General features: G+C 47.5%; 2 protein-coding genes across 3 annotated transcripts in view; one reads left to right on the plus strand and one right to left on the minus strand.

Moving 5' to 3' along the window:
- RARRES1 (retinoic acid receptor responder 1) overlaps positions 1-11,538 on the minus strand; it is a 36,752-nt gene extending 25,214 nt beyond the window's left edge. Inside the window, exon 1 of one of the 2 annotated variants that reach the window (XM_050779887.1) lies at positions 10,990-11,538. In XM_050779887.1, coding sequence (XP_050635844.1) covers positions 10,990-11,265 — 276 coding nt within the window. In that variant the 5' untranslated portion in view covers positions 11,266-11,538. The remainder of the gene's footprint in view (positions 1-10,989) is intronic. The other variant, XM_050779888.1, reaches the window with a different exon arrangement.
- On the plus strand, positions 11,059-22,209 carry LOC126948297 (zinc finger protein 283-like). The gene is made up of 5 exons (XM_050779898.1): positions 11,059-11,180; positions 11,723-12,901; positions 19,302-19,374; positions 20,891-21,347; positions 21,654-22,209. The coding sequence occupies exons 4-5, from the start codon at positions 21,229-21,231 to the stop codon at positions 21,754-21,756; spliced, it is 222 nt and encodes a 73-aa protein (XP_050635855.1). The 5' UTR covers positions 11,059-11,180; positions 11,723-12,901; positions 19,302-19,374; positions 20,891-21,228; the 3' UTR covers positions 21,757-22,209.
- The last annotated feature ends 287 nt before the right edge of the window (positions 22,210-22,496 follow it).

Consider the following 22,496-nt stretch of genomic DNA (forward strand, 5'->3'; position numbering starts at 1 on the left):
CGAGCAGCCCAGCCTAGGGCAGTCAGCACATTAAGTCAGGGTAGACTTGGGGCTGAGGTTACAATGGTGGGTGCAGGCCAGATTAGAGATGGTCTCTTATAGGGACTTCATTCTAAAGCGGTGAGTCTCAAACCTGAGTGTGCCACGCTAATCCCCTACAGGACTTGCTAAGACCCAGCATGCTGGGTCCACACCCAGAGTTTTGATTCAGGAGGTGTGGGGTGGGGCCTGAGAAGTTGCATTTTAACAAGTTCCACATGATGCTGATCCTGTTGGTCCAGGGACCACACTTCGAGAACTCTTTAGCTGCTGAGCGGAACCACTGAAGGTCTGAGGGGTGCAGGTAGGAAGTGACATGTAGATCAGATGACAATCACTAGGATACAGCTGACCACTAAATAGGAGATTGATGGCGGGACCATCAATTCTCTCTGAATGCCTGAGAGTCTCATCAGGACCAGATGAAATGGAGGAGTGTTCTTTTGAAGTGTGCTGACTTCAGGAGCCTGGAGTTTCTGGTGAATCAGGTTATGATACCTCAGAGAGTGCAGGCGGCAGGTCTACCCTCTGCTTCAGCAGGTGCAACTGATAAACTCCATGGTGACACAGTATGTGCTGTTCTTCAAGAAGGAACACTTGGGCTGGGCGTGGTGGCTCATGCCTGTAATCCCAGCACTCTGGGAGGCCAAGGTGGGCGGATCACCTGAGGTCGGGAGTTCAAGACCAGCCTGACCAACAAGGAGAAACCTCGTCTCTACTAAAAATACAAAATTAGCTGGGCGTGGTGGCGCACACCTGTAAGTCCAGCTACTCGGGAGGCTAAGGCAGGAGAATCGCTTGAATCCAGGAGGTGGAGGTTGCAGTGAGCTGAGATCGTGTCATTGCACTCCAGCCTGGGCAACAAGAACGAAACTCAAAAAAAAAAAAAAAAAAAAAAAGAGTATCCAGAAGGAACACTTGAAGAAGGCACTTTGGACTAAAATAATTTTTAAAGAAAATTCCTTCCTTGCTTCCTGTTACATGGATAACTACTTTATTTTATAATGACATTTATATATGCACCAAGAAGTTAAAACTGCTCATTCTAATACAACTCTACAATGTCACGTCCTGTTTTCGTGAAAGCTGTTTATAGTAAACAACAAAGCTTTGTTTTCATGTTAATGGATCAAAGATTTTTCTTCCAGTAGGTGTCTGTACTATCTTTACATTAGGCACTACCCACTTTTTTTGAAGATTGCATAAAATCACCAAAATTGCATAAAGTCAATTTGAAATATTAAAATATTTAAATGTTTTCCAGTATTTGAAAGATTGGGTAAAGTCATTGAAATATTAGGTGTGTTAGAAATGAACCCGAGGAACTTGATGAGGGATAGAGAATAGGTATTTATGTGTTCTAAGAGCACATGTAAAACATCAAACATCCTGGCCGGGCACAGTGGTTCATGCCTGTAATCCCAGCACTTTGGGAGGCTGAGGCGGGTGGATCACGAGGTCGGGAGATCGAGACTGTCCTGGCCAATATGGTGAAACCCTGTCTCTACTAAAAATACAAAAAATTAGCTGGGTGTGGTGGCGGGCGCCTGTAGTCCTAGCTACTTGGGAGGCTGAGGCAGGAGAATGGCGTGAACCCAGGAGGCGGAGCTTGCAGTGAGCAGAGATCGCGCCACTGGGCTCCAGCCTGGGTGACAGAGGGAGACTGCGTCTCAAAAAAAAAAAAAAAAAAAAAAAAGATCTAACATCCCCTTTAAACTCTCTCAAAACACCACAAAAACGTGGAGCAAATAAAAGAGCAGGGATGGTATCGTGGAGAAACCTTGCTGTGCACCACCACATGGAGGAGTCTCCACAGACATGATTCTGCCCAAAGCTCCTCTACAGAAAACACTTCCCATTTATCTTCCTCTCTGTGGTGTCTGTCATTGGTTGCTAAGTGCTGGTCCTTCCTGTTGCGTTAGTGCCGACTGTGACAAGGTTAAATTTCCTGTTCTCAGGCTGGCAGTGCAGGTAGGTGGGGACGAGCTCACAGGTAATTCCAGTCTCCCTCCATGCATCTTGGGACTCACTGGTCTAACAGCTCCTAAATGTTGCCTCCAGCATTCACATTTGGTAAGAAAACATAAATGTCAGACTATTCCAGTAAAAGCAAACTTCTTCATTTTATAAGGTTACTTTTATGAGTCAGGCTTGCTTGGAGACAAGTAAACAACTCATTTGTGAATAGAAATTGCTGTGCTATCTTATGTTCCAGACGGAGACGGCATCAATATATTGTATTATACCCTGGAATCATCTTATTGCATTTTCCTTCTCTCGAGCAAGGCCAGATAAAGCAAATACAGTTTATGGAACAGAAGTCAGTTACCTTCCGATCAGGCCCAGGCATTGGGGCCCAAGGAGCCCTTTGCGTGCGAATGCTTTGCTTTCTCAGGCTAAGTAGCAGTGGAGAGGACAGCCAGAATACTGTGTGTCCTCTCTCTCAGCCAACCCTGGGTCCCACATTCTTGATTTGGGGTAGGAAGTGAGAGGAAGTGGCCAGAGGCAGCTGCCCCCTCCAGATCCCCTCTGGCCTCAGGGGGGGATAATCAGAAAAGGCTGGTTGAGAGCGGGACATGAGGCTTCAGGTCTCCTTTTCTCCTGCCTGAAGCAATGGGAATGGGCTAGGTCCTGGCCTGTCTCCCTGTTCCAGGTGCCTCAATGATTTCAGCATCCTTCCAGCTACCTTCATTTAATTTAACAAATATCTAATATTTGTCTCTAGCAGGCCGTGTGCTAGTACCATGAAGAGAGAGAGACCTTGCGCCCTGTAGAAGCCGACCATCTCATTTGGGATAGGCAAGCACATGGGCACAGTGGAAAGAAAATTGGCTGTTCAAAAGCTTTGACAAAGCTGCCTATGGTCGAGTACTGAGATCGACAGGAGAGGGCAGGTGGGTTCACATGTGAGATTAGCAAGGCTGCAGAGGCCAGCAAGACAGGAGGTGGGAGCAAGAGCTGCATTTTCTGGGTACCGGCATATGTCGGGCAGAGTGGTAAATACTTGCAGGAGCTCACAGCCAGCCTGGACACTGGCTGTGGTAGGCTGAGTAATGTCCCCCACACACACCCCATGCCCAAAGATGTCCACTTCCTAATCCCTGGCATCTGTGAATATGTTATTTTACATGGCAAAAAGGATTTTGCCAATGTGATTAAGGATCTTGAGATGGGGGGATTATCCTGGATTATTCCTGTGGGCATAACGTAATCACAAGGTCCTGTGAGAAGCAGACAGTAGTGCCATAATCAGAAGATTCTATGCTGCTTGCTTTGATAGAGGATGCAGTCATGAGCCAAGGAGCACAGGTGGTCTCTAGAAGCTGGAAATGGATTCTCCCCTAGAGCCTCCAGCAGGCACAAAGCCCTGCAGACACCTTAATTTGAGCCCAGGGAGACCCATTTCACGCTTCTACCCTCCAGAACCATAAGTGAGTAAGTTTGTGTTGTTTTAACTCACTAAATCTGAGGTCATTTGTTATAGCAGCAGTAGGACACAATAATGATACAGAATTACTGTGATCCTTAATGTCACGTTCTGTGTGGGCATGTGCCCTTGGGATGACCATGGATCGCATACATCCCATACACGGCCATGGTACAAGACTCCCTTTCTTTTTTTTCAGACAGGGTCTCACTCTGTTAGCCCAGCCTGGAAGGCAGTGGTGCAATCAGGGCTCACTGCAGCCTCAACTTTCCTGAGGTCAGGTGATCCTCCCATCTCAACCTTCCAAGTAGCTGGGACTACAAGTATGTGCCACCACACGCAGTTAATTTATTCTTTGTAGAGATGGGGTCTCATCACGGCAGGCTGGTCTTGAACTCTTGGGCTCAAGCAGTCCTCCAACCTCGGCCTCCCAAAGTGCTGGGAATATAGGCGTGAGCCAACATGCCCGGCCAAGATTTCCTTTCGTAATTTGACTTTTCTGGCTAGAGACATCCTGAACAACCATGGCAAGTCAGCCAGAGTGGACTTGTTATGGCTACTGTCTCCAACCACTGTGGGACCGTCTCTGTGAAACATTCTTCAACTGAGGCACCATCCAAAAAGGCAAATAAATGCTGAGGTCACATAAGTGTCATACATCTCTGGGGTGATATACTGCTTAACAGCAAGTGAGATCAAGGGTCAGGCTGGATTTGGGCAAGTGTGTGTGTGTATGTGTAACCTTCCACACCTCATAATGTCAGTCGTTGTGCGCGGATTATTTACATGCAGTCTCCAGCAGAACAACCTAGGTCCTTAAAGGATGAGTCTGCAGCCAAGCCAGACTTCCGGCAGTTAACAATCATGACCCACCACCGCCAGTCCTGATGTGGGACATTACTAATGCTCTGTGATTACATGCATCCTTGGCTATGACTCCACATGTGGAAAGCCAAGTGGAAAATGTTGTGGGCTGTTAAAAAAAATTGTGGTTTAAAAACAATTTATTATAAAAAAGGGTAAAACAACATTCCTACTGGCTAGCTCATCCGGGTGCAGTTAGCTTAGGAGATTGGGGCAAAGTGCCAAGGAGGTCAAAGTCAAAGCTTTAACCCCAGGCCCAAGTGGCCTTTCCCACCCCATGCTAGACCCAGACTCTGCAATCAGAGTCTGCGGACCGGGTGGGTGCTGTGGTGGGTGGTGGGGTGGAGACTGTAGGCACATCTGTGCCATTTCAGCATGAACATTGCCTGGAAGGAGAGATTCCTGCCTGTCCTGTGCTTTCAGAATTGTTCTGTTTCATCCTTAGGGCAGTGTGAGGGCACTGAAGAGATCCGAGCATAATCTTGCAAATATCCCCCTCCCTGCCATTCTTTCCTAATGCCTATAAAAGCCCTTGGGAGCTTTCCTTACAGGAAAATTAAGACTAGTTCACTTGAGTATTTTATTACTTATCTTCTCCCTCTATGTTCATTGCAGCCTTTTTAGTTCTCCAGTTTTTGTTTCTATAGACTATTTAATGTCTTGCTTTCCTAGTCTTCTGAATGATCACCTCTGAATTATTGACATTAATGGAGAGAGAGAGACCTCAAGAGCAGTACTTAGATAAATTATGTTGTAGTAACGTGCTTTATAGATTGAGAAGTCACAAAGGAATAAAGTTTTTCTTAGTAGAGTAAGTGCTCTCCTAACTGCCTTGTGGCCTAGAGGACAGGGCTCCATGCTTGCTGTCAGACCCACGGTGGCCTGAACCCCAGAGCATGGGCTCCTGCCTAGTGGCCTGTATGGGCCCAGCCTGACGCTTACCCAAAGCCAGCTGCTTTGCTCCCAAACTTGCATATATTAGATGTACTTAGTACCTAATTACATAAGTAAATATTATGTAAACTGGTGAAGAGCGGGTACAAACAAAGACGTCATGTCCATGAAGTCAAGTTAAATGCTTTAGAAATTTAGCTGTTGAATTGGTGTCAATAAGCTGAGATTAGGCAAGAAAAAGCAAAAGCAGAGGATTGTTCAGCGTATTCTTTGCACGCTCATTCCACTATAACAAAAATGCAAACCACAAACGATTCCTCATGGGTGTGTTTTCTTGCTAGAAAGACTGTGATATGGTTTGGATGTCTGTCCTCTTCAAATCTCATGTTGAAATGTGCTTCCCAATTTGTAGATGAGGGGGCCCTGGTGGGAGGTGACTGGATTATGGAGGTGGGTCCCTTATGAAGGGTTTAACACCATCCCCTGGTGATACGTGAATGCTTGCTCTGAGATCTGGTTGTTCAAGTATGTGGCAGCTCCCCGCTTGCTCTCTTGCTCCCGTTCTTGCTATGTGACATGCTGGCTCCCTGTTGCCCTCCGCCATGATTGTAAGCTCCTTGAGGCCTCACCAGAAGCAGATGCCAGCACCACACTTCCTGTGGAGCCTGCAAAACCATGAGCCAATCAAAGCTCTTTTCTTTATAAATTACCCAACCTCAGATATTCCTTTATAAGAATGGAAGAAATGACTAATGCAGACTGCAAGGAGCTCCAATTAAATGGCCTTGGCCCTATATCAAAAGATAGATGATAAATGTACACTTTCAGATTTTATTTTAAATCGAAGCAATTAAGGTATGGGCATAACTCCCCTCTCCCCATACGCTTCGATCAACTGTTTAAAGTATGTTTCCAACAACTGGTCTTGACCTGGTCAGAGGGTGTTTTGTTTAAGTGGCCAACTCCTAAACAGCAGTGGATTCCAGAATGGGTTGACTTTCTTATGGAGTGTGTGCACTTGAAGATTTCGGCTAGTCTCTCAAAATGTTAGTAAAAGGCCGACCTCTCACCAAATGCTGCATGCAGAGCCAGTGGTCCCAGAACTTGCTGAGTGGCAAGAGGAGACTTGTCTCCAAGTAAGGGACAGCCTCGAATAGTCAGGAGCAGGGCAAACATTGTGGGGATGATCCAGGCATCCCTGGGAAGCATAAGATCGCTCAGCACAATCCAAAATCTCCCACCACTCCAACTGTGGGTCCTGAGCCTATGCCATGTAATATTAGAAAAGTAAAAGCCTCTGGTTATGGAAAGGTAGTGTAAGGCCAGGTAAGAGAGGCATCAGGTGGGGTCAGTGAGGGAACACAAATCCTGGTCTGTGATTTCGCCTACAATTAGCAACAAAACAAAACACTTACTCCACTCCACTCCACCCGACTCCAGCTAGCATTTAGTTCTTCCTTGAATTTACTACCGTAGCTATTGCTGCATTTCACCACCAGAGGGCAACAGTGTTTTTAAAATGAAAGATGACGTGCCAACAGCTCACGGAATCAAAGAATTTCAGAGCGAGAAGAGGTCTTAAACATCATTTAGTCTAAAGGCTTTCAAAACTTTTTAAAGCTGCAACCCACAGCAAGAACTGCGTTTTTCATTATGACCTAGGTCATACATATATATCTGAAACACATTTGGAGACACTACTTACCCTTGCTTTTGCAATGCATTCTAATCGTTTGTAGTCTATACCATTTCGTTTAAAAAACAAAAAACGGATCCCACACTAAATTGACTTTATAACCCTAGTGAGCTCTTAGTTTGAAAAACCCTGACTTCATCTCAGCCTCTCATCTTACAAAGGAATGCAGTGACCCCTAGAATGGGGAGGGATACCCATGAGCTACACTTCTCTCCCCTACCTGGCTACCTGCTCGCCCCTCAGGGTCAGTTCTGGATGGATGATAGACATTGTGCAGCAGCTGAATACTCAGTCCAACAATGCTCTGGTTGGGTAGAGTGCAAACCTGAGTTTGGAGATCAGTCGTGGTTCACTTTTTTTCTTTTTTTTTTTTTGAGACAGATTCTCGCTCTGTCACCCAGGCTGGAGTGCAGTGGCATGATCTTTGCTCACTGCAACCTCTGCCTCCCAGGTTCAAGCGATTCTCATGCCTCAGCCTCCTGCGTAGCTGGGATTATAGACACGCACCACCATGCATGGCTAATTTTTGTATTTTTAGTAGAGATGGGGTTTCACCATGTTGGCCAGGCTAGTCTCAAACTCCTGACCTCAAGTGATCTGCTTGCCTCAATCTCCCAAAGTGCTGAATTACAGGCGTGAGCCACCGCACCTGGCCCATGTTTTATTTCTCCCCAATGCTATGACTGCTCTTATAATGGAGGCAGGAATTTCTTATGACTACACTGAAAGTTCCATGTAGGTGTGTCTGCACTCTTCACTCAGGCAGCGGAGTGCTTCAAAACTGAAGGAATCTCAAAGAGGCCTTCCTAATGACCCTATGTTAAATGTGAATCAGGCCTCACTAACTAGCCCAGTTCCTGGCACAGAGTAAGCATTCAATACATAGCTAATGGATGAACAGACTACCCCGAACTCATGTTTTTATACTTTCTAATTGGCACTCATATCATCTTATATGACTCTTCAGACCACCTGACATCGTTGGCAGAACATGAATCATTTCCATTCCAAACAGGGAAATAGGCAGAAAAGACTTAAATAACCTTCCCCAAAGCCACTGGACTAAATGATGTTTAAGACCTCTTTAAGATTTATATAATTTATATAAAATTCCCAGCCCTTGCATCCTCATTGGAGCAATGCAGGGGCTGAGAATTTTTACTTTATTCACTCAGGTTTTGAGAGCTAGTTTGATTATTTTATGAAGGATGTCAAGTATCTTATTTTATTTTCAAGGGGTGACTAAGTGCATGATAATGCAAGTTATTTTTATTTATTTATTTATTTTTTTGAGATGGAGTCTCGCTCTGTCGCCCAGGCTGGAGTGCAGTGGCGCCATCTTGGCTCACTGCAACCTCTGCCTCCGGGGTTCAAGCATTCTCTATCTCAACCTCCCGAGTAGCTGGGATTACAGGCGCCTGCCACCATGCCCGGCTAATTTTTTTTTTTTTTTTGTATTTTTAGTAGAGAAGGGGTTTCACCATCTTGGCCAGGCTGTTTCTGAACTCCTGACCTTGTAATCTGCTCACCTCAGCCTCCCAAAGTCTGAGATTACAGGCGTGAGCCACCGCGCTCGGCCTATTATTCCTTTTTAAAATGGGTTTGGAAGGGGAAAAAGAAATATCTGGGATTGAAAACTGGTGTACATTAGAAATCGGAGTGAGCTTGGTTTTCTATAGGGAATCCTGCCCTGGTAACCAGGGAGCAAATCCTCAGAGGCCCCTTTTTTAGGCTCTGGGCATTGGCTACTCTCCTACCTTCATAGAAAGTTCTCAAGCTCCATTATCTCACTGCTCTGCTCTGGGCATTGGCTACTCTCCTACCTTGATAGAAAGTTCTCAAGCTCCATTATCTCACTGCTCTGTTGGACAAAGAAAACTGAACTTTTTTGTATCTCAGCAAGGATCGTTAAGACAGATGACAAGATGGCCGGGCGCGGTGGTTCATGCCTGTAATCCCAGCACTTTGGGAGGCCCAGGCGGGCAGATCACGAGGTCAGGAGTTCGAGAACAGCCTGACCAACATGGTGAAACCCCGTTTCTAGTAAAAATAGAAAAATTAGCCGGGCATGGTGGCAAGTGCCTGTAGTCTCAGCTACTCAGGAGGCTGAGGCAGGAGAATCGGTTGAACCAGTGAGCCGAGATCGTGCCACTGCGCTCCAGCTCGGGGCAACAGAGCGAGACTCTGTCTCAAAAAAAATAAAAATAAAAATAAAAAAATTTAAAAAGTGACAAGAATAAGTTGCCCGCCCGTCCCTCCCTCCCTCCCTCCCTCCCTCCCTCCCTCCCTCCCTCCCTCCCTCCCTTCCTTCCTTCCTTCCTTCCTTCCTTTCTTCCTTCCCTCCCTCCCTCCTTCCTTCCTCTCTCTTTTTCTTTCTCTCTCTCTCTCTTTTTTTCCCCATAGGGTCTCACTCTGTTGCCTAGGCTGGAGGGCAGTGGTGCATTCTCTGCTCACTGCAACCTCCAGGTCCTGAGGTCCTGGGCTCAAGCGATCCTCCCATCCCAGTCTCCTGAGTAGCTGGGACCACAGGCCCACGCCACCACATCGGCTAATTTTTTAAAAATTTTGAAATTTTTTTATTTTTGGCAGAGACAGTGTTTTGCCATGTTACCCAGACTGGTCTACAACTCCTGAGTTCAAGCGATTTGCCCACCTTGGCCTCCCAAAGTGCTGGGAGTACAGGCATGAGCTACCATGCCCCGCCAGGTTGCCTTTTTCTTTATTATTTTATTTTATTTATTTTATTTTGAGAAGGAGTTTTGTTCTTGTTACCCAGGCTGGAGTGCAATGGCACAATCTCGGCTCACCACAACCTCCACCTCCCAGGTTGAAGCGATTCCCCTGCCTCAGCCTCCCAAGTAGCTGGGATTACAGGCATGCACCACCACACCCAGCTAATTTTGTATTTTTAGTAGAGACAGGGTTTCTCCATGTTGGTCAGGCTGGTCTCGAACTCCCGACCTCAGGTGATCCATCCGCCTCAGCCTCCCAAAGTGCTGGGATTACAGGCGTGAGCCACCGCGCCTGGCCAGCTTGCCTTTTTCTAGGAACAATTTGATTTAATCATTCAATAAATATAGGCGTGCTGGGTGCAGGAATAAGTTTTGAAGAACCGAGGCTGAGCTTCTTGAAGAACTTTCCAATGGTGTTTGGCACTGTTAAATGAAAATCCTGCTGCTATGCTTTAAAACTCCACCTATTTATTAAGTACACGCGATACTCAGTTCCAGATTCTTTGAGGCCGTGTGTCTGCAGGCCTTGTGGAATATCTGGGGGTTGTAGAAGGAGCAACTTTGCTTTTGGGACAGACTTAACGTAGTTCTGTAACTTTTGTAATCTATATGATGAAGAACGCAAAGTAGCTGCACACACACAAGACAATACCTACAGTCAATGCCTTGAAATCAGCAACCAACCAAAGGGTTGCAAAGTTCTCATTCATTCGGTTCATATAGAACACTGACCCCTGATTAACTCACTTCTATTAGATCAAAGCAGACGCTAGCATTAGCAGGTTTCTGCCCAGGCCTACGTGTACATTCCAACCACATTACCCTGAAGCCCTAGCGTGGTGGCCTGCAATTAACAAGAGACAGCCATCCGCGGTATGGTATGGCTACTGGCTTAGATTTTGGAAATCCCGCCCAAAACTTTGGCAGCAGTCACTAGCAGGGCGCGTGCACAATAAGCGCCCCCATAGCAACCAACTCTGGGTACCTCCATACAAAATTAAATTTTGCCCTTTCAGCCTGTTCCTCAATTTCCTAAAGCATCACTCTCCCAGGTATAGAAGCAATCAAGAGCGCTGCCCTATGAAAAACCTATGGCCTCATAAATGCTGGGAGAAGCGAGCCAGATTTCTGCGGACGCTGTGCACCGAAGGGCCCCTTCCACGCCCTGGGACACTTCCGGGGCGCCGCCCAGCTGGGATCTCCCCTGGCGTCGTGCGCACTGCACCTTCCCCGGCAGATCAGCCGTTGGACGGGCAGGCGCGCGCACCCAGGTGTCACCGTCCAGCGCCGTGCGCGGACAGTCAGGCGCGTGCCCCGGCGCGTCGCTCCGCACTCACCCACGCGCGGCCCTCCTGCACCTCGGCCAGCACTCGCAGCGCGCTGGGCGAGCCGGCCCGGAAGTTGAAGAAGTGAAGCGCGGCGCGCGCCGCCTGCTGCAAGAGCCTGCGCGGGACTCCCGCATCCTGAGGCTGTGCAGGGTTCTCGGCGCCACTGGACCCCGCGGGCGCCACCACTGGGGCTAGCAACAGTAGCAGCGCGAGCAGCGGGGCGGTGGGGCGCGGGTTCCCGGGCCCAGACCGGGGAGCGGGCGGCGGTTGCCGGCGGGGCTGCATGGACGCGGGAAAGTTGGCGCGGCACCCGACAGACCCGGGCTCGGAGCGGGCGGTGCCGGCGCTCGCGGAAATAAGGCCGTGGTGGGCCCCTCCCCTCCGCCCCCGGGGCGAATATCTGGAGCGAGCTCGGGTCCCGGTGGGGCCACTCCCTTTCCACGGTTCCTGCAGCCTTTGGGCTCTCTCTGCCCCTCCGCATTGCCGCGGCTTGGTGCCAGGATGCGACGTCGCCTCCGCGGCGCGGGGCCGGGTGTTTCTGGCCCAGGCCACGAGGGGAGAGGGACGGGGTTGCAGGGACAGTGGGGACGCCTCCCTCGAGGGATCGCGGCCCGCCCATGCTACCTCGCGCTGCGCCCCTAGCCCAGCTCAGGGATTCGGCGTTTCCCCTGCGGTTTCGCAACCCTGGGGTTTTAAGGGAAACTGCTTGGGTTCTCCAAGCCTTAGGGCTGTGATTTCCCAGCAGGTGAAAGGGGACCAGCGCAGAAAGGGGCAGGTCGCAGCGGGCATTGATGGGGCTCCTCATGGCATAGCCACTGTGGAAGTGGGAGAAGTCGCCAGAGGGCTGGGGCTGGAGAGGAGGCTGAAGGTGGACACCAGCAGGGAGCCCGGGACTACGGAGCCAGTGGCTGGGGACGGGCCTGAGCACCTGCAGGTCCTGCCCAGGAGGAGAGGCGCTGAGGAGGGAGGAGTGGGCAGCAAGGCAGGGTAAGATAAGGCCTGAGAGTCCCATTGGTCTCAGAAGCAAGTAGGTCATTGATACATTGATAACCCCGGTGCGAGACAGATTTAAAGGCCGGGGGTGGAGGTCGGATTCCAGCGGGGTGAGGCATGCATGGGGCTTCCGGGAATGGAGGCAGCAAGTGTTGGCAACTCTTTTTTTTTTTTGAGACCGAGTCTTGCTCTGTCGCCCAGGCTGGAGTGCAGTGGCGCGATCTTGGCTCACTGCAACCTCCGCCTCCCAGGTTCAAGCAATTCTCCTACCTCAGCCTCCCGAGTAGCTGGGATTACGGGCGCCCGCCACCATGCCCGGCTAATTTTTGTATATTTAGTAAAGACGGGGTTTCACCATGTTGGTCAGGCTGGTCTCAAACTCCTGACCTCGTGATCCCCACGCCTGGGCCTCCCAAAGTGCTGGGATTACAGGCGTGAGCCACCATGCCTGGCGGCAACTCTTTTTAGACAGTTGGCAGTGAAGGGCTGAGATAGCCATTGTTTTTAAACCACAGACAAGAGAAAAAGCCCTGGAGAAGTAGGGCTCAGAGAGGAGAACTGGTACTGCTAGGCACTCCCAACATCCATTTCTCCATCCTGCATTTTGTTCAGCGGTCTACCCCTGCTCCAAACCTGGACCCCAGTGCTGTTGTGGGACTAAAGGAAATCCCTTCTTGCCAGTGGGTGGTTGAGACTGGGCATGTGCCAGTTCTGCATGGTGAGCAACGCCTGTGACTTGATGGACGTGGTGCCATCTCTGGCAAGATCCTGTCTCACTGCACTTCTTCCTCTGGCTGTTGTCTGTCCCTTGTCTGTCTTTCCTTCCTTCTGCAGATAATTGTAAAACACCTACTCTGCCAGACCCTGGGGAAATGAGGGTGAACAATCTTAAACATCTCTGCCTTCCTGGAGCACACCTTCTAGGCAAGTGGGGCCCAGACAGTCAATGAGGCCGAGGGAATGTGCCCTATGTTGGACGCAGTTACATGCCAGGGAGAAAAATTAAGCCAGAAAAAGAAGTGGGGAGTTGGGAGGTGGTTAATCATAAAAGGTGTGGTCAGGGCAGGCCTCTCTGGGGAGGTGATACTTGGGTGAGGACGTGAAGGAGGTGAGGGAGCCAGGTGGACATGTATGCAAAAGCACTGTAGGCAGAGGGAACACAAATGCAGAGGCTGGGGCAGGAGTCTACCTGGCATGTTTGAAGAAAAGCAAGAAAGTCCAACTGGAGGGAGAAGCCAAGAGGGAGAGTGCAGGCCCTTGATAGGCTCCAGTTAGGTCTGGCTGTGCTGCCCAGAAGCATGCCCCCGTCTTGCTGGCTGCCTGAGAATGAAGCCCATTTCAAGAGTGGCAGAGCAGAGAGAGGGGAGGGCCCTGGGTTCCTGATGGCATTGTTGGACACAGGAATCAGCTGATCCTGGAGTCTATTTCTTATTATTTCACTTCTTTGAAGCTGGAGTTGCTGTTTCTTGCCCTCAGAGGCAGCCTAGCACAGGTAATCACCTCCCAGAACCCAGTCATCTCCCCATAGTTTGTTTTGTGCTATGATAATAGAATACCTGAGACTGGGTAATTTATAAGGAACAGATATCTATTTCTCACATTTCTGGAGGTTGGAAGTCCAAGATCCAGGCACCACCAGATTTGGGGTCTGGTGAGGGCTCAGCTCTGTCTCCCCTTCCAAAGTGGGGCTTTGCATGCTTCATCCTCTGAAGGGGAGGAACGCTGTATCCTCACATGCTGGAAGAGCAGGAGAGAACCCACTCTTATGACCTAAACACCTCACTCTAGGCCCCACCTCCCAACACTCTTGCATTGGGAATTGAGTTTCATCATGAATTTTGGAGGGTACAAAAACACCCAAACTATAACACCCTCCAAGAGGTTATAGTAGCAGACTTGAGAATGATCACCTCCAGGTTTTATAAAGATTAAATTTTCCTCATTTTACTTCAGTGCTTTGTCCCCCATGAGTATGTTAGGTTGCTTTTAACTGTATGTAATGGAAAACCCGATAAACAATGTGGACTATTTATTGGTCTGGAGTGGGAGATCTCAGTGAGTTTCTGAAAGACCCAGGCTCTCTCCATCCTTCTGCACAGCCATCCTCAGCTGGCTGGCTTTTTGTCCATGGACTTGTAGTTTCATGGTTATAGAATGGCTGCCACAGCTCCAGACAGCACATCTTCACATGCTGCAGCCAAAAGCAGGTAGCAGGGAATAGATTGCCAGAGTAGAAAGAGTGGAAAGAGAGCTGGACATTATGCACCTGTTTGTTTTTTGCATCAGTAAGAAATATCTTTTCCAGAACCTCCTGCCTACACCTTTCTTCCCCTGAGACCTTCCTTTATACCAAATCTGCCAGATCTGGGTTACACTGGCAAAGCCTAGCTGCAAGGGAGGCTGGCAAACAGTATCTGTCATTTTTCAGAGTCAATGGTCTGGTCTGTAAACTAGGATTAAATTTAACTGTATGGAACAAACACCCGAATGACATTGGCTTAAACAGGAGAGGAACTTATCTCTCACATAAAGGAAGTTGTAGGGTAAAAGTGGGGTAGTAGACAATCTGTGGTTGGTATTGGCAGATCCATGAGGTTGTTAGAGGTCCAGACCTTTTCCAGATCTCTGCTCCCACATCCTAAGGGTGTACTCCTTGCCCTCAGGGTCCAAGATGGTCACTAGCCATCAGCAGGGCTCCCTTTATGGATTTCCTAGAAGTCTCACAGGGCACTTGTGCCCTGTATCTTATTGGCAAGAACCTGGTTGCAAAGGAAGCTGGGAAATGTAGTTTTTATTCACGGTGGCCCTATGCCAAAATAAAACTCAGGATTTTGTTACTAAGGAAGAAGATTGTGTCTTACGTTGGGTATCCTAGAAGCAGGCCCGGAAACAAAGATTGTTCGCAGAAGAAATGCTCCTAGAAGAATTCAGTAAGGAGCTAGAAGAAGGATAGCCATGCAAGGATGTCAGATAGTTATATGACTTATATGACAGGTAGGTTCAGCCTGACCTGAAGGGGAGCTCTCAACTGTAAACGATGCCTCTGAGATGTCCCTGCCCCAGGCAGGGTATCTGGGCTTCCATTCTTCTATGCCTGTCAGCCACTGGCTAAGAGCCATCCTTGTTGATAACTCAGGTACTTCAGTCTTTCTGTAGGTGGACATAAAAGGGCAGTAGTACAAGAACAGCCCTCCCAGAAGAGCTGCAGGAGCCTCAGGTCAGAAGCAAAAGTATGCCAAGTGGAAGGGGCAGACTCAGAGAAAGGGATCCAGGAATCTCTGCAGAGCCCCAGTGGGGTCCCTGCAGGGATAATGCCTAGTGGGAAGGAAGTAGCCACCTCTGTCACTGAGGCGAGGAGGGGAAGGGTGGGAATGGCTGATAGTGTCCAACAGGCAGCCTGTGCAGCATGTGTGCAGTTCCTGCCTATGAGATAGTGAGAATCATGGAAAGTCATAAGCAAGAGGGAAGACAGAAAAGACAAGGAGACCAAGTGCTGCTGTGTGAGCTCTGGGTGCTCTTCCGAGGTTAGGTATTTTAAATAGTGACCACAGTTACAATGGGGGCAAATTGATGCTGATCAGGAACACATGTAGACATTTAATTATAGTATTTATTTTATAAACAGGGATTTTCTGGAACACAGAGTATTTCCTTTGCAAGAACTGTCCATGTTCTTTGCCCACTTACCTGTGGGGTTGTTGGATTACTGGTTGATTTGTAGAAGCTCTTTCAATACGAGGGAAATCAGGCCTTGGTCTGTCATGGGTATCCCTGTTTTTTCTCAATTCATAGACAGATTTTGTGTGTTCACAGATTGTTCTTCCTTGCCACGTACTGTGTCGGGAGTGATGTTGCTAACTGTTCACCACGTTCTCCAAAAGACCCGTCATCATATCCCACCCCCAGCCTGGGGCCGCTGGGAGACTGTGCCACATGGGAGGGGAGGAGAGTATCAGCCAGCGGGTCTGCTGTAGCCTCTGCACAGAAGCAGATGTGTCCCCACAAGGGTGTCCTGATATATCATGTTCCCTAGTTCCTTAGTCATTGCTCAGTTTATCATGAGCATTTTAGAGAACTTACTTTGTGTTTAAGAAACCTAGTGGTATATAAAGCTATAATGACTTTTAATCATATGAAAAGATAGTACAGACTGTGAGAGGGGAAATTGACATGACCTGTTTGGTGGACTATTTGCAATATCTATTGAAATTAGAAATGCACATGGCTTTGACCCAGCAATTCCACCTTGAGAGTTTATACTAACAACACATTCACACATGTAAATGAAGAAGTATGTGCAAGGATGTTCATTTCCACATATGGATTGTAAACTCCTCCATGGCAGTGACACTGAATGTCTCATTTTCTTCTCTATCTTCCCTAGAACAGTGACTGGCACACAATAGGCGCCAATACAGATTTTTTTTTTTTTTTTTTTTTTTTTTTTTAGTAATGAAGAGTTAAGGGCTGGAAAAACACCTGTGTTTCATGGTTGAATAATTATGGTACCTCCATAGAATGGAATATTGTACAGTCATGAAGAAGAGGTATATTGAGGTGTGTGTGATACTGAACCATCTCTAAGGTATAATGTTAACAGCAAGGTGTAGAGTAGGGCAAGTAGTATGCTGCTATTTGTTTAAAAAGAAAAAAATAACATACATAGATGTGGAAATATGCAAAAACAGTCTCTGTGGAGGTTTACAAGAATTGCCAATAGGGATTGAGAGAGAAACTCTTCACCATAGGCTGTCTTTTGTGGTGGTTGCTTTTTTCATGTGTGTATAATGTATGTTACCTGTTCTAAATAAGTAAATAAATGAGGTGCAGTTTCCGAGTGCACTTCAATCAGTTTCTCCTCTGGTAGGGAAGACCACCACAGGAGCTTTCCAGTTCTGTGGTTCCGCGTAGCCAGAGCAAGCCTGCTTTGCTTGTTGTGTAGTTCCAGCTTATCTCCCTTTCTCTGAGTCTTGCCTTGCCACACTCTTTCTTGCTTCGGACCTAGTCATGTTTCCTCACATTGAAACTTCCAGGGAAGGAGCTGCTGAGCAGATGCATACTGTAGTGTCAGTGGCTATCATGGCTCACTGCATGGCTCATCTCGGAAGTATTGTTATTTAAATAGGGATCAGGTCTTGAGCCAAGATACCTAAGTTCTGACTGAGCATATTGCAGCACTGGCTCCTGTGCCCTATGCTAGGTAGAGGTATCCAGCAGCCCCTGAACAGCTGTACTTGCACCCCTCCTATCCTCTTGACTACATAAAGAGTCCAGAGAGCAGAGAGAAAGGGCTCTGAGAGGCATTGGCTGTTTATTTTCCTTGTCTTAACCAACTCGGGCTGCCATAACAAAATACCTCAGACTAGGTGGCTTAAACAACAGAAATGTGTTTTCTTATGAATCGGAAGCTGGGACGTCCAAGATCAAGATGCCGGCTGATTCACTTCCTGCTGAGGCCCCTCTTCCTGACGTGGCCTGGAACGGTGTACTCACACAGCAGAGAGGGAAGCAGCAAGCCTCCATGTGTCTTCTTACAAGGATGCTAATCCCATCATGGGATTAGGAATTATGGTTAGACTTCATCTAACCCTGATCGCCTCCCAAAGGCCCCACCTCCAAATATCATCACATTGGAGGTTAGGGCTTCAACAAATGAACTGGGGGGGACGCAATTCAGTCTATAGCAAAGCCCTCCCAGAGGGCCTGGGATGTGTCTTTCTGGCAAATGAGAGGACTGGGCATGAGGAGACTGGGTGGTTGGCTGTGGAGGAAGAAGGGTATGGTGGCACTGCCATCCTGGCTACCTTTGGCCACCCCAGCTTGTGGAATGTAAGAAGGCCCAGGAACCAGTTCCCATGCACCTCAGGCCCCAGGTTTTCTTAGCCAAGCCCTGAGAATACATCAAGAACAGGTGAGGGCATGTGGACACAGGTGTGCGGGGGGCCTCCCAGCAGCTGTCCCCGCTTCCTGCTAATGCTGCTCTGATTTTCGCCTTTGCTCACCTCTCTCCAGTGCTGCTGAACGCACCCCGTTCTGGCGATCTGACTGGAGAGAGACAGTGTCACTGTGGTGGGCTCAGGGATAGACTCAGGACCCTATTTGGGCAAGTAAGTCAGGAGAAGCGGTTGGTGGAGTCTCGGAGGGAAGTTGTCTTGCTCTTCTGAGAGCGTGTGCACTCCCGTTCTCTGCCGTGCGTGTGAGAGGAAGCCTGTGCCCCAGAAGCTGGTGGTGCCATCTTGCCTCCTCAGGAAAGAGGGCTCAGGATGGTGTCGACTCAGTGGAAGGCAGAGATGAAGCTCGGAAAGAAACCAGGCCCTTGGGGGTGTTACTGACCCACTGGACTGTGACCCATTTGAAGCCTGCCCTGTCTCTAGACTTTTTATTGTAAGAACCAGTAAGTCTGTTTCATGGTTAAAGCCAGCACGAGTGTGGTTTTGTAACTTTGGTTGAAAATTCCTAATGGATTGCTGAGGCAGTTAGTATTGGCAGGAAACACAGAGATCTAAGGCTGCCTCGCAGTTGGGGTGGGAGGTGGGAGGCAGTGGGGAGACTGTGCCGGGTGTGGTGGAAGCCAGACACAATCTGGGAACACCACAGCTGCTACCTGCATTGGGACTACCATATCTTCAGAGTCCACCAATTTTGGGATGACCTAGCTGGAGAAGGGACATTTCCCTTCACCAGCAACTCCCAGCCATGGCAGTAGTGCCTTGTCAGCCACAGGGGCCAGGCCAAGCCTTGGCCCCAGGTCAGAAGTGACTGCTCCCAGGCTAGACAACTGTCTGTTCCCATTTGAGCATCATCTCTCAGCTCCACAAGCCCTGCTGCCCTCTCTAAGGCTGTGAGGCAGAGCAGGGTCGGGGGGAGAGAGGAAAAAAGACCCTGGGGAAGGAGAAGGAATCCCTGAGATAGAGGCTTTAACCTACATCGTGGCTAAGAGTCACATCAGAGAAGACAGCAGAGTCAGTGGGGTGGATGGAGTATTTTGCAAAGGTACCCTTAGTTGAGACTGTTTTCTCCTCTCTCCTTGCCCCTGCACTCACCAGTGTAAGCACTCACACAGGCGCTTGGAAAGCAAAGTTGATATCAGTTATTAGAAAAGATAAAAACATCTCCTGTTTGTGCATGAGTGTGACTGCCCAAGGTGATACCAGAAGCTTCTTCCTTCTAGATATGCATTTAGAAAGGTGTGCACACAGACCGTCTCTGGAAGGACAAATCAGAAATGACTAACAATGGTTAGGGGAAGAGAGAGGATGCTTGGGGTCAGAGGGGCTTTCTCTAACTGTTAAGTCTTTGGGTTATTTTCTGTTATCATTTGTAGGTAGCACAGTGGCTCAGAGAGTGGACTTGGAGCCAGGCTGCCCGGTTTGTAGCCCAGCTTGACCTGTGTGATCCGAGGTGAGTTATTTCATCTCTCTATGTTTTGTGGTACTTCCTACCTCATTGAGTTGTTTGTGAGGTGCAAACAACTCACTATCTGTGTATACATAAAGCATTTAGGACAATGCCTGGCACAAAGTAATGGCTTTGTAAGTGACTGCTATTATTATTATTATTATTATTATTGCCATTAACTTAAAAATTAGATACAATCTCGAAAAATATGCAGTCACCTGTGGATTTCATTTCACAAAGGATGAGAAGGGATGGCAGGGACTGAAACCTACTAGGCCACTAAATAAAATCTCAGCTATTACTTGTAGCCCCTGTAACCTAATCTTTCATTAGAACTATTTGCAGTTAAGAAAATAAGAATCTGTAATCATTTTTGGTCTTCCCCTTGCAGAGGTAAGGGTGGGTGAGGTTGGCAAGAAGAATATGGAAATCCAGCCTTAACTATTGAAATCTGATTAACCAAAGCTAGAGTGTGGCCAAGATGATTCTTAGAGCTTTGGAACCAGAATGCTGGTGGAGAAAAGGGAGCTCTCCTGGTTCCTTGGGCCTGCATCTTGCATGCTCTGAGGGGAACTCAGCTTTTGTTTAGGTGAAGCCCTGTAAACCTACACATTTACCGTGCTGTGTTCCTGGGCCCATAATGCCTGTCCTGAAGCCCTTGTAGGAAGGCACTTAGCTATCCACAGAAAGAACAGAGCCCCTGATCAATGGAGCGAGCTGCGTTCCTAGGGCATTTGGCTTACTGGTCTCTCCTGTGAAGGTGCTTGGGACTCATATGGGGAATTCACAATGTCCTAAATATTGTGCCTGTAAGCTACCTGAGGTTTATGTGGCTGTGTTGAGTCCCCAGCGATGGTATTTTGCTTTAGGAGCAAGACCCAGGACTTGGAGCCTTCATTATGCCCATATCCCATCAGACTCTCAGCAGGAAGGCAAAGGCCGCAGTGCAGAGAACCCTAGAATCTGCATCTGGGCTGCAATGGAACAGCTAACTAGAGTTTTCTGAATCCATGAGGTTAAAGAAGAAGCCTTTCCAGCTTGAATCTAGTGAGACTGAATTCTTTGGGGATGCGGAACTGGAGATGAGGTTCTTTCTAAAAGAGATGCCACAGAAAACAGTGGTTGCATTTATTCCTGTCACCAAGGAAAGATTTCACATGACATAGTTTAGGTAGAGACTGACATGGATGTATTTGGAAGTGTCAACACCCAAGGGGATAAGGTAATCAGCCCTGTCCAAGAGAGCTTTCTGATGACAATGATCCGTATCTGCACTGGCTACGTGTGGCTACCAAGTGCTTGAATTATGGCCAGTGCAGTGTAAGAACAGAATTTTTAATTGTATTTAATTTGTTGATTTAAATATACATAGCCACATATATTTACATGGTGTCTGATGATAACTATATCATACAGCACAGTTGTAGACAACCGACTTTTCCCTATGGCACTTCGTTTGGGAAGAGAATATTTTGGGGAGCTGTGTTTCAGACATGATGCTATGTGCTTTCTCTTACAGAATAATCTTGTTTAATCTCCACGAGTTTGAGGACTAAACTGGGTGCCAGAGAGAAGTTAAGTAACTTGCTGAGGTTGTGTCAGTAACAAGGGAGCAGGGAAGAGATTCAAGCTCAGGTATGGCCCACCCAAGTACTGCTTGTGCATTCCACAACTGGGGAGACTCTAATTTACTTAAGGGTTTAGATTATGGCGGCAAAGTGAATTAAGGGCCAGGAAATGTGGCTTTGTGATTAGGTAAGTTGAGATATTTCACTTCAAGAGAAGAATACTGAAGAAGTCACTCGATATTTAGAACTATATTCAAAGATCATTTCCTTTTCTTTTTTTTTTCTTTAGATGGAGTCTCGCACTCCATCTAAAGTCGCCCGGGCTAGAGTGCAGTGGTGTGATCTTGGCTCACGTCCCAGGTTCAAGCAATTCTCCTGCTTCAGCCTCCTGAGTAGCTGGGATTCTAGGTGCCCACCACTACACCCAGCTAATTTTTTGTATTTTCAGTAGAGATGGGGTTTCACTATGTTGGCCGGGCTGGTCTCAAACTCCTGACCTCAGGTAATCCACCTGCCTGCCTTGGCCTCCCAAAGTGTTGGGATTACAGGCGTGAGCCATCATGCCTGGCCTCAAAGATCATTTCTTAGAGAAGAACAGCTGGCTGTCTCTGTCACCATTAATGAAAGCTTCACTTTATTCTGGTTTACGTAGGGGCTATGGAAGAATGTGATAAAGTCTTGTTTCTGACATGGGCATTTCTCTTCACATCTCAGGGAGCCTGGTTGGACTTCAGGCCCCTGTGAGGCTGACTCTGTAGTCCTGGAGAAACTCAACAGCCAGGAACTTAGGACCATTTGTGTGTGGCATTTGGGCTAACCAGATTGGTGGCTTCTAAAGAAGATGGAAAGCATCAAGTTTCCTATATTTAAATTATTTGGTGATCTCAATACTGGTTGTTAGCCAAAGTACACAATGGAGACAGCCTATTTGCTCTACTACTTTTGATGTAGAAATATTACTAAGCTTGAGCTGATTAATAGAACTGTTACACATTTCTGTGCTCCCCTTACCGGTAGCATGAAACAATTCTTTTAAAACCTGCCATGTGTTCACATTTAAAACTAAAAGTAATTTAGATTACATGGATTTGAGAAGCGCATGTTGACACATAATTGCCAACAGATGGGTTTTCAAATGTAATGAAGTAAAAATGGTCAGTACCCCATGTGTTGGATTTTGCAATTTTCCAAAGTAAGCCCTCAGTTTTGGCATGTCATGCTAGTTAAGAACACAATGTATTTATAGCTCAATTATACATTTTCTGATGAATTTGGCATGGTATTTTGTTTTTCCATCAGTCACTTAAGACAGGACATTTGCCATTCCAAGAATGAATTAACACTCTTCTAAGTGATCTATAAACTGAGATGTAAAATAAATTACAAATTGGGACTGTTTTAGTTTTCCAAGCAAAGGGTATTTAAATAAAGCTTGAAATCATAAACCTTATTTCCTGTTTGAGAAGATGCTATATTCATTACAGAGTGAAATAAATGATTTTAACTTTTTTTTCCAGCAATAATAGAATCTTATGTTCTTCAAAGAAAATTCATAAT

Source organism: Macaca thibetana, chromosome 2, assembly GCF_024542745.1.
Source record: "Macaca thibetana thibetana isolate TM-01 chromosome 2, ASM2454274v1, whole genome shotgun sequence".
NCBI classification, from domain to species: domain Eukaryota; kingdom Metazoa; phylum Chordata; class Mammalia; order Primates; family Cercopithecidae; genus Macaca; species Macaca thibetana.

Coding starts and splice junctions, on each gene's coding strand:
- LOC126948297 (XM_050779898.1), top strand. CDS start 21,229: ATGGAGTCTCGCACTCCATCTAAAGTCGCCCGGGCTAGAGTGCAGTGG. Junction 21,348..21,653: donor CTGAGTAGCTGGGATTCTAG/GTGCCCACCACT, acceptor TTCACATCTCAG/GGAGCCTGGTTGGACTTCAG.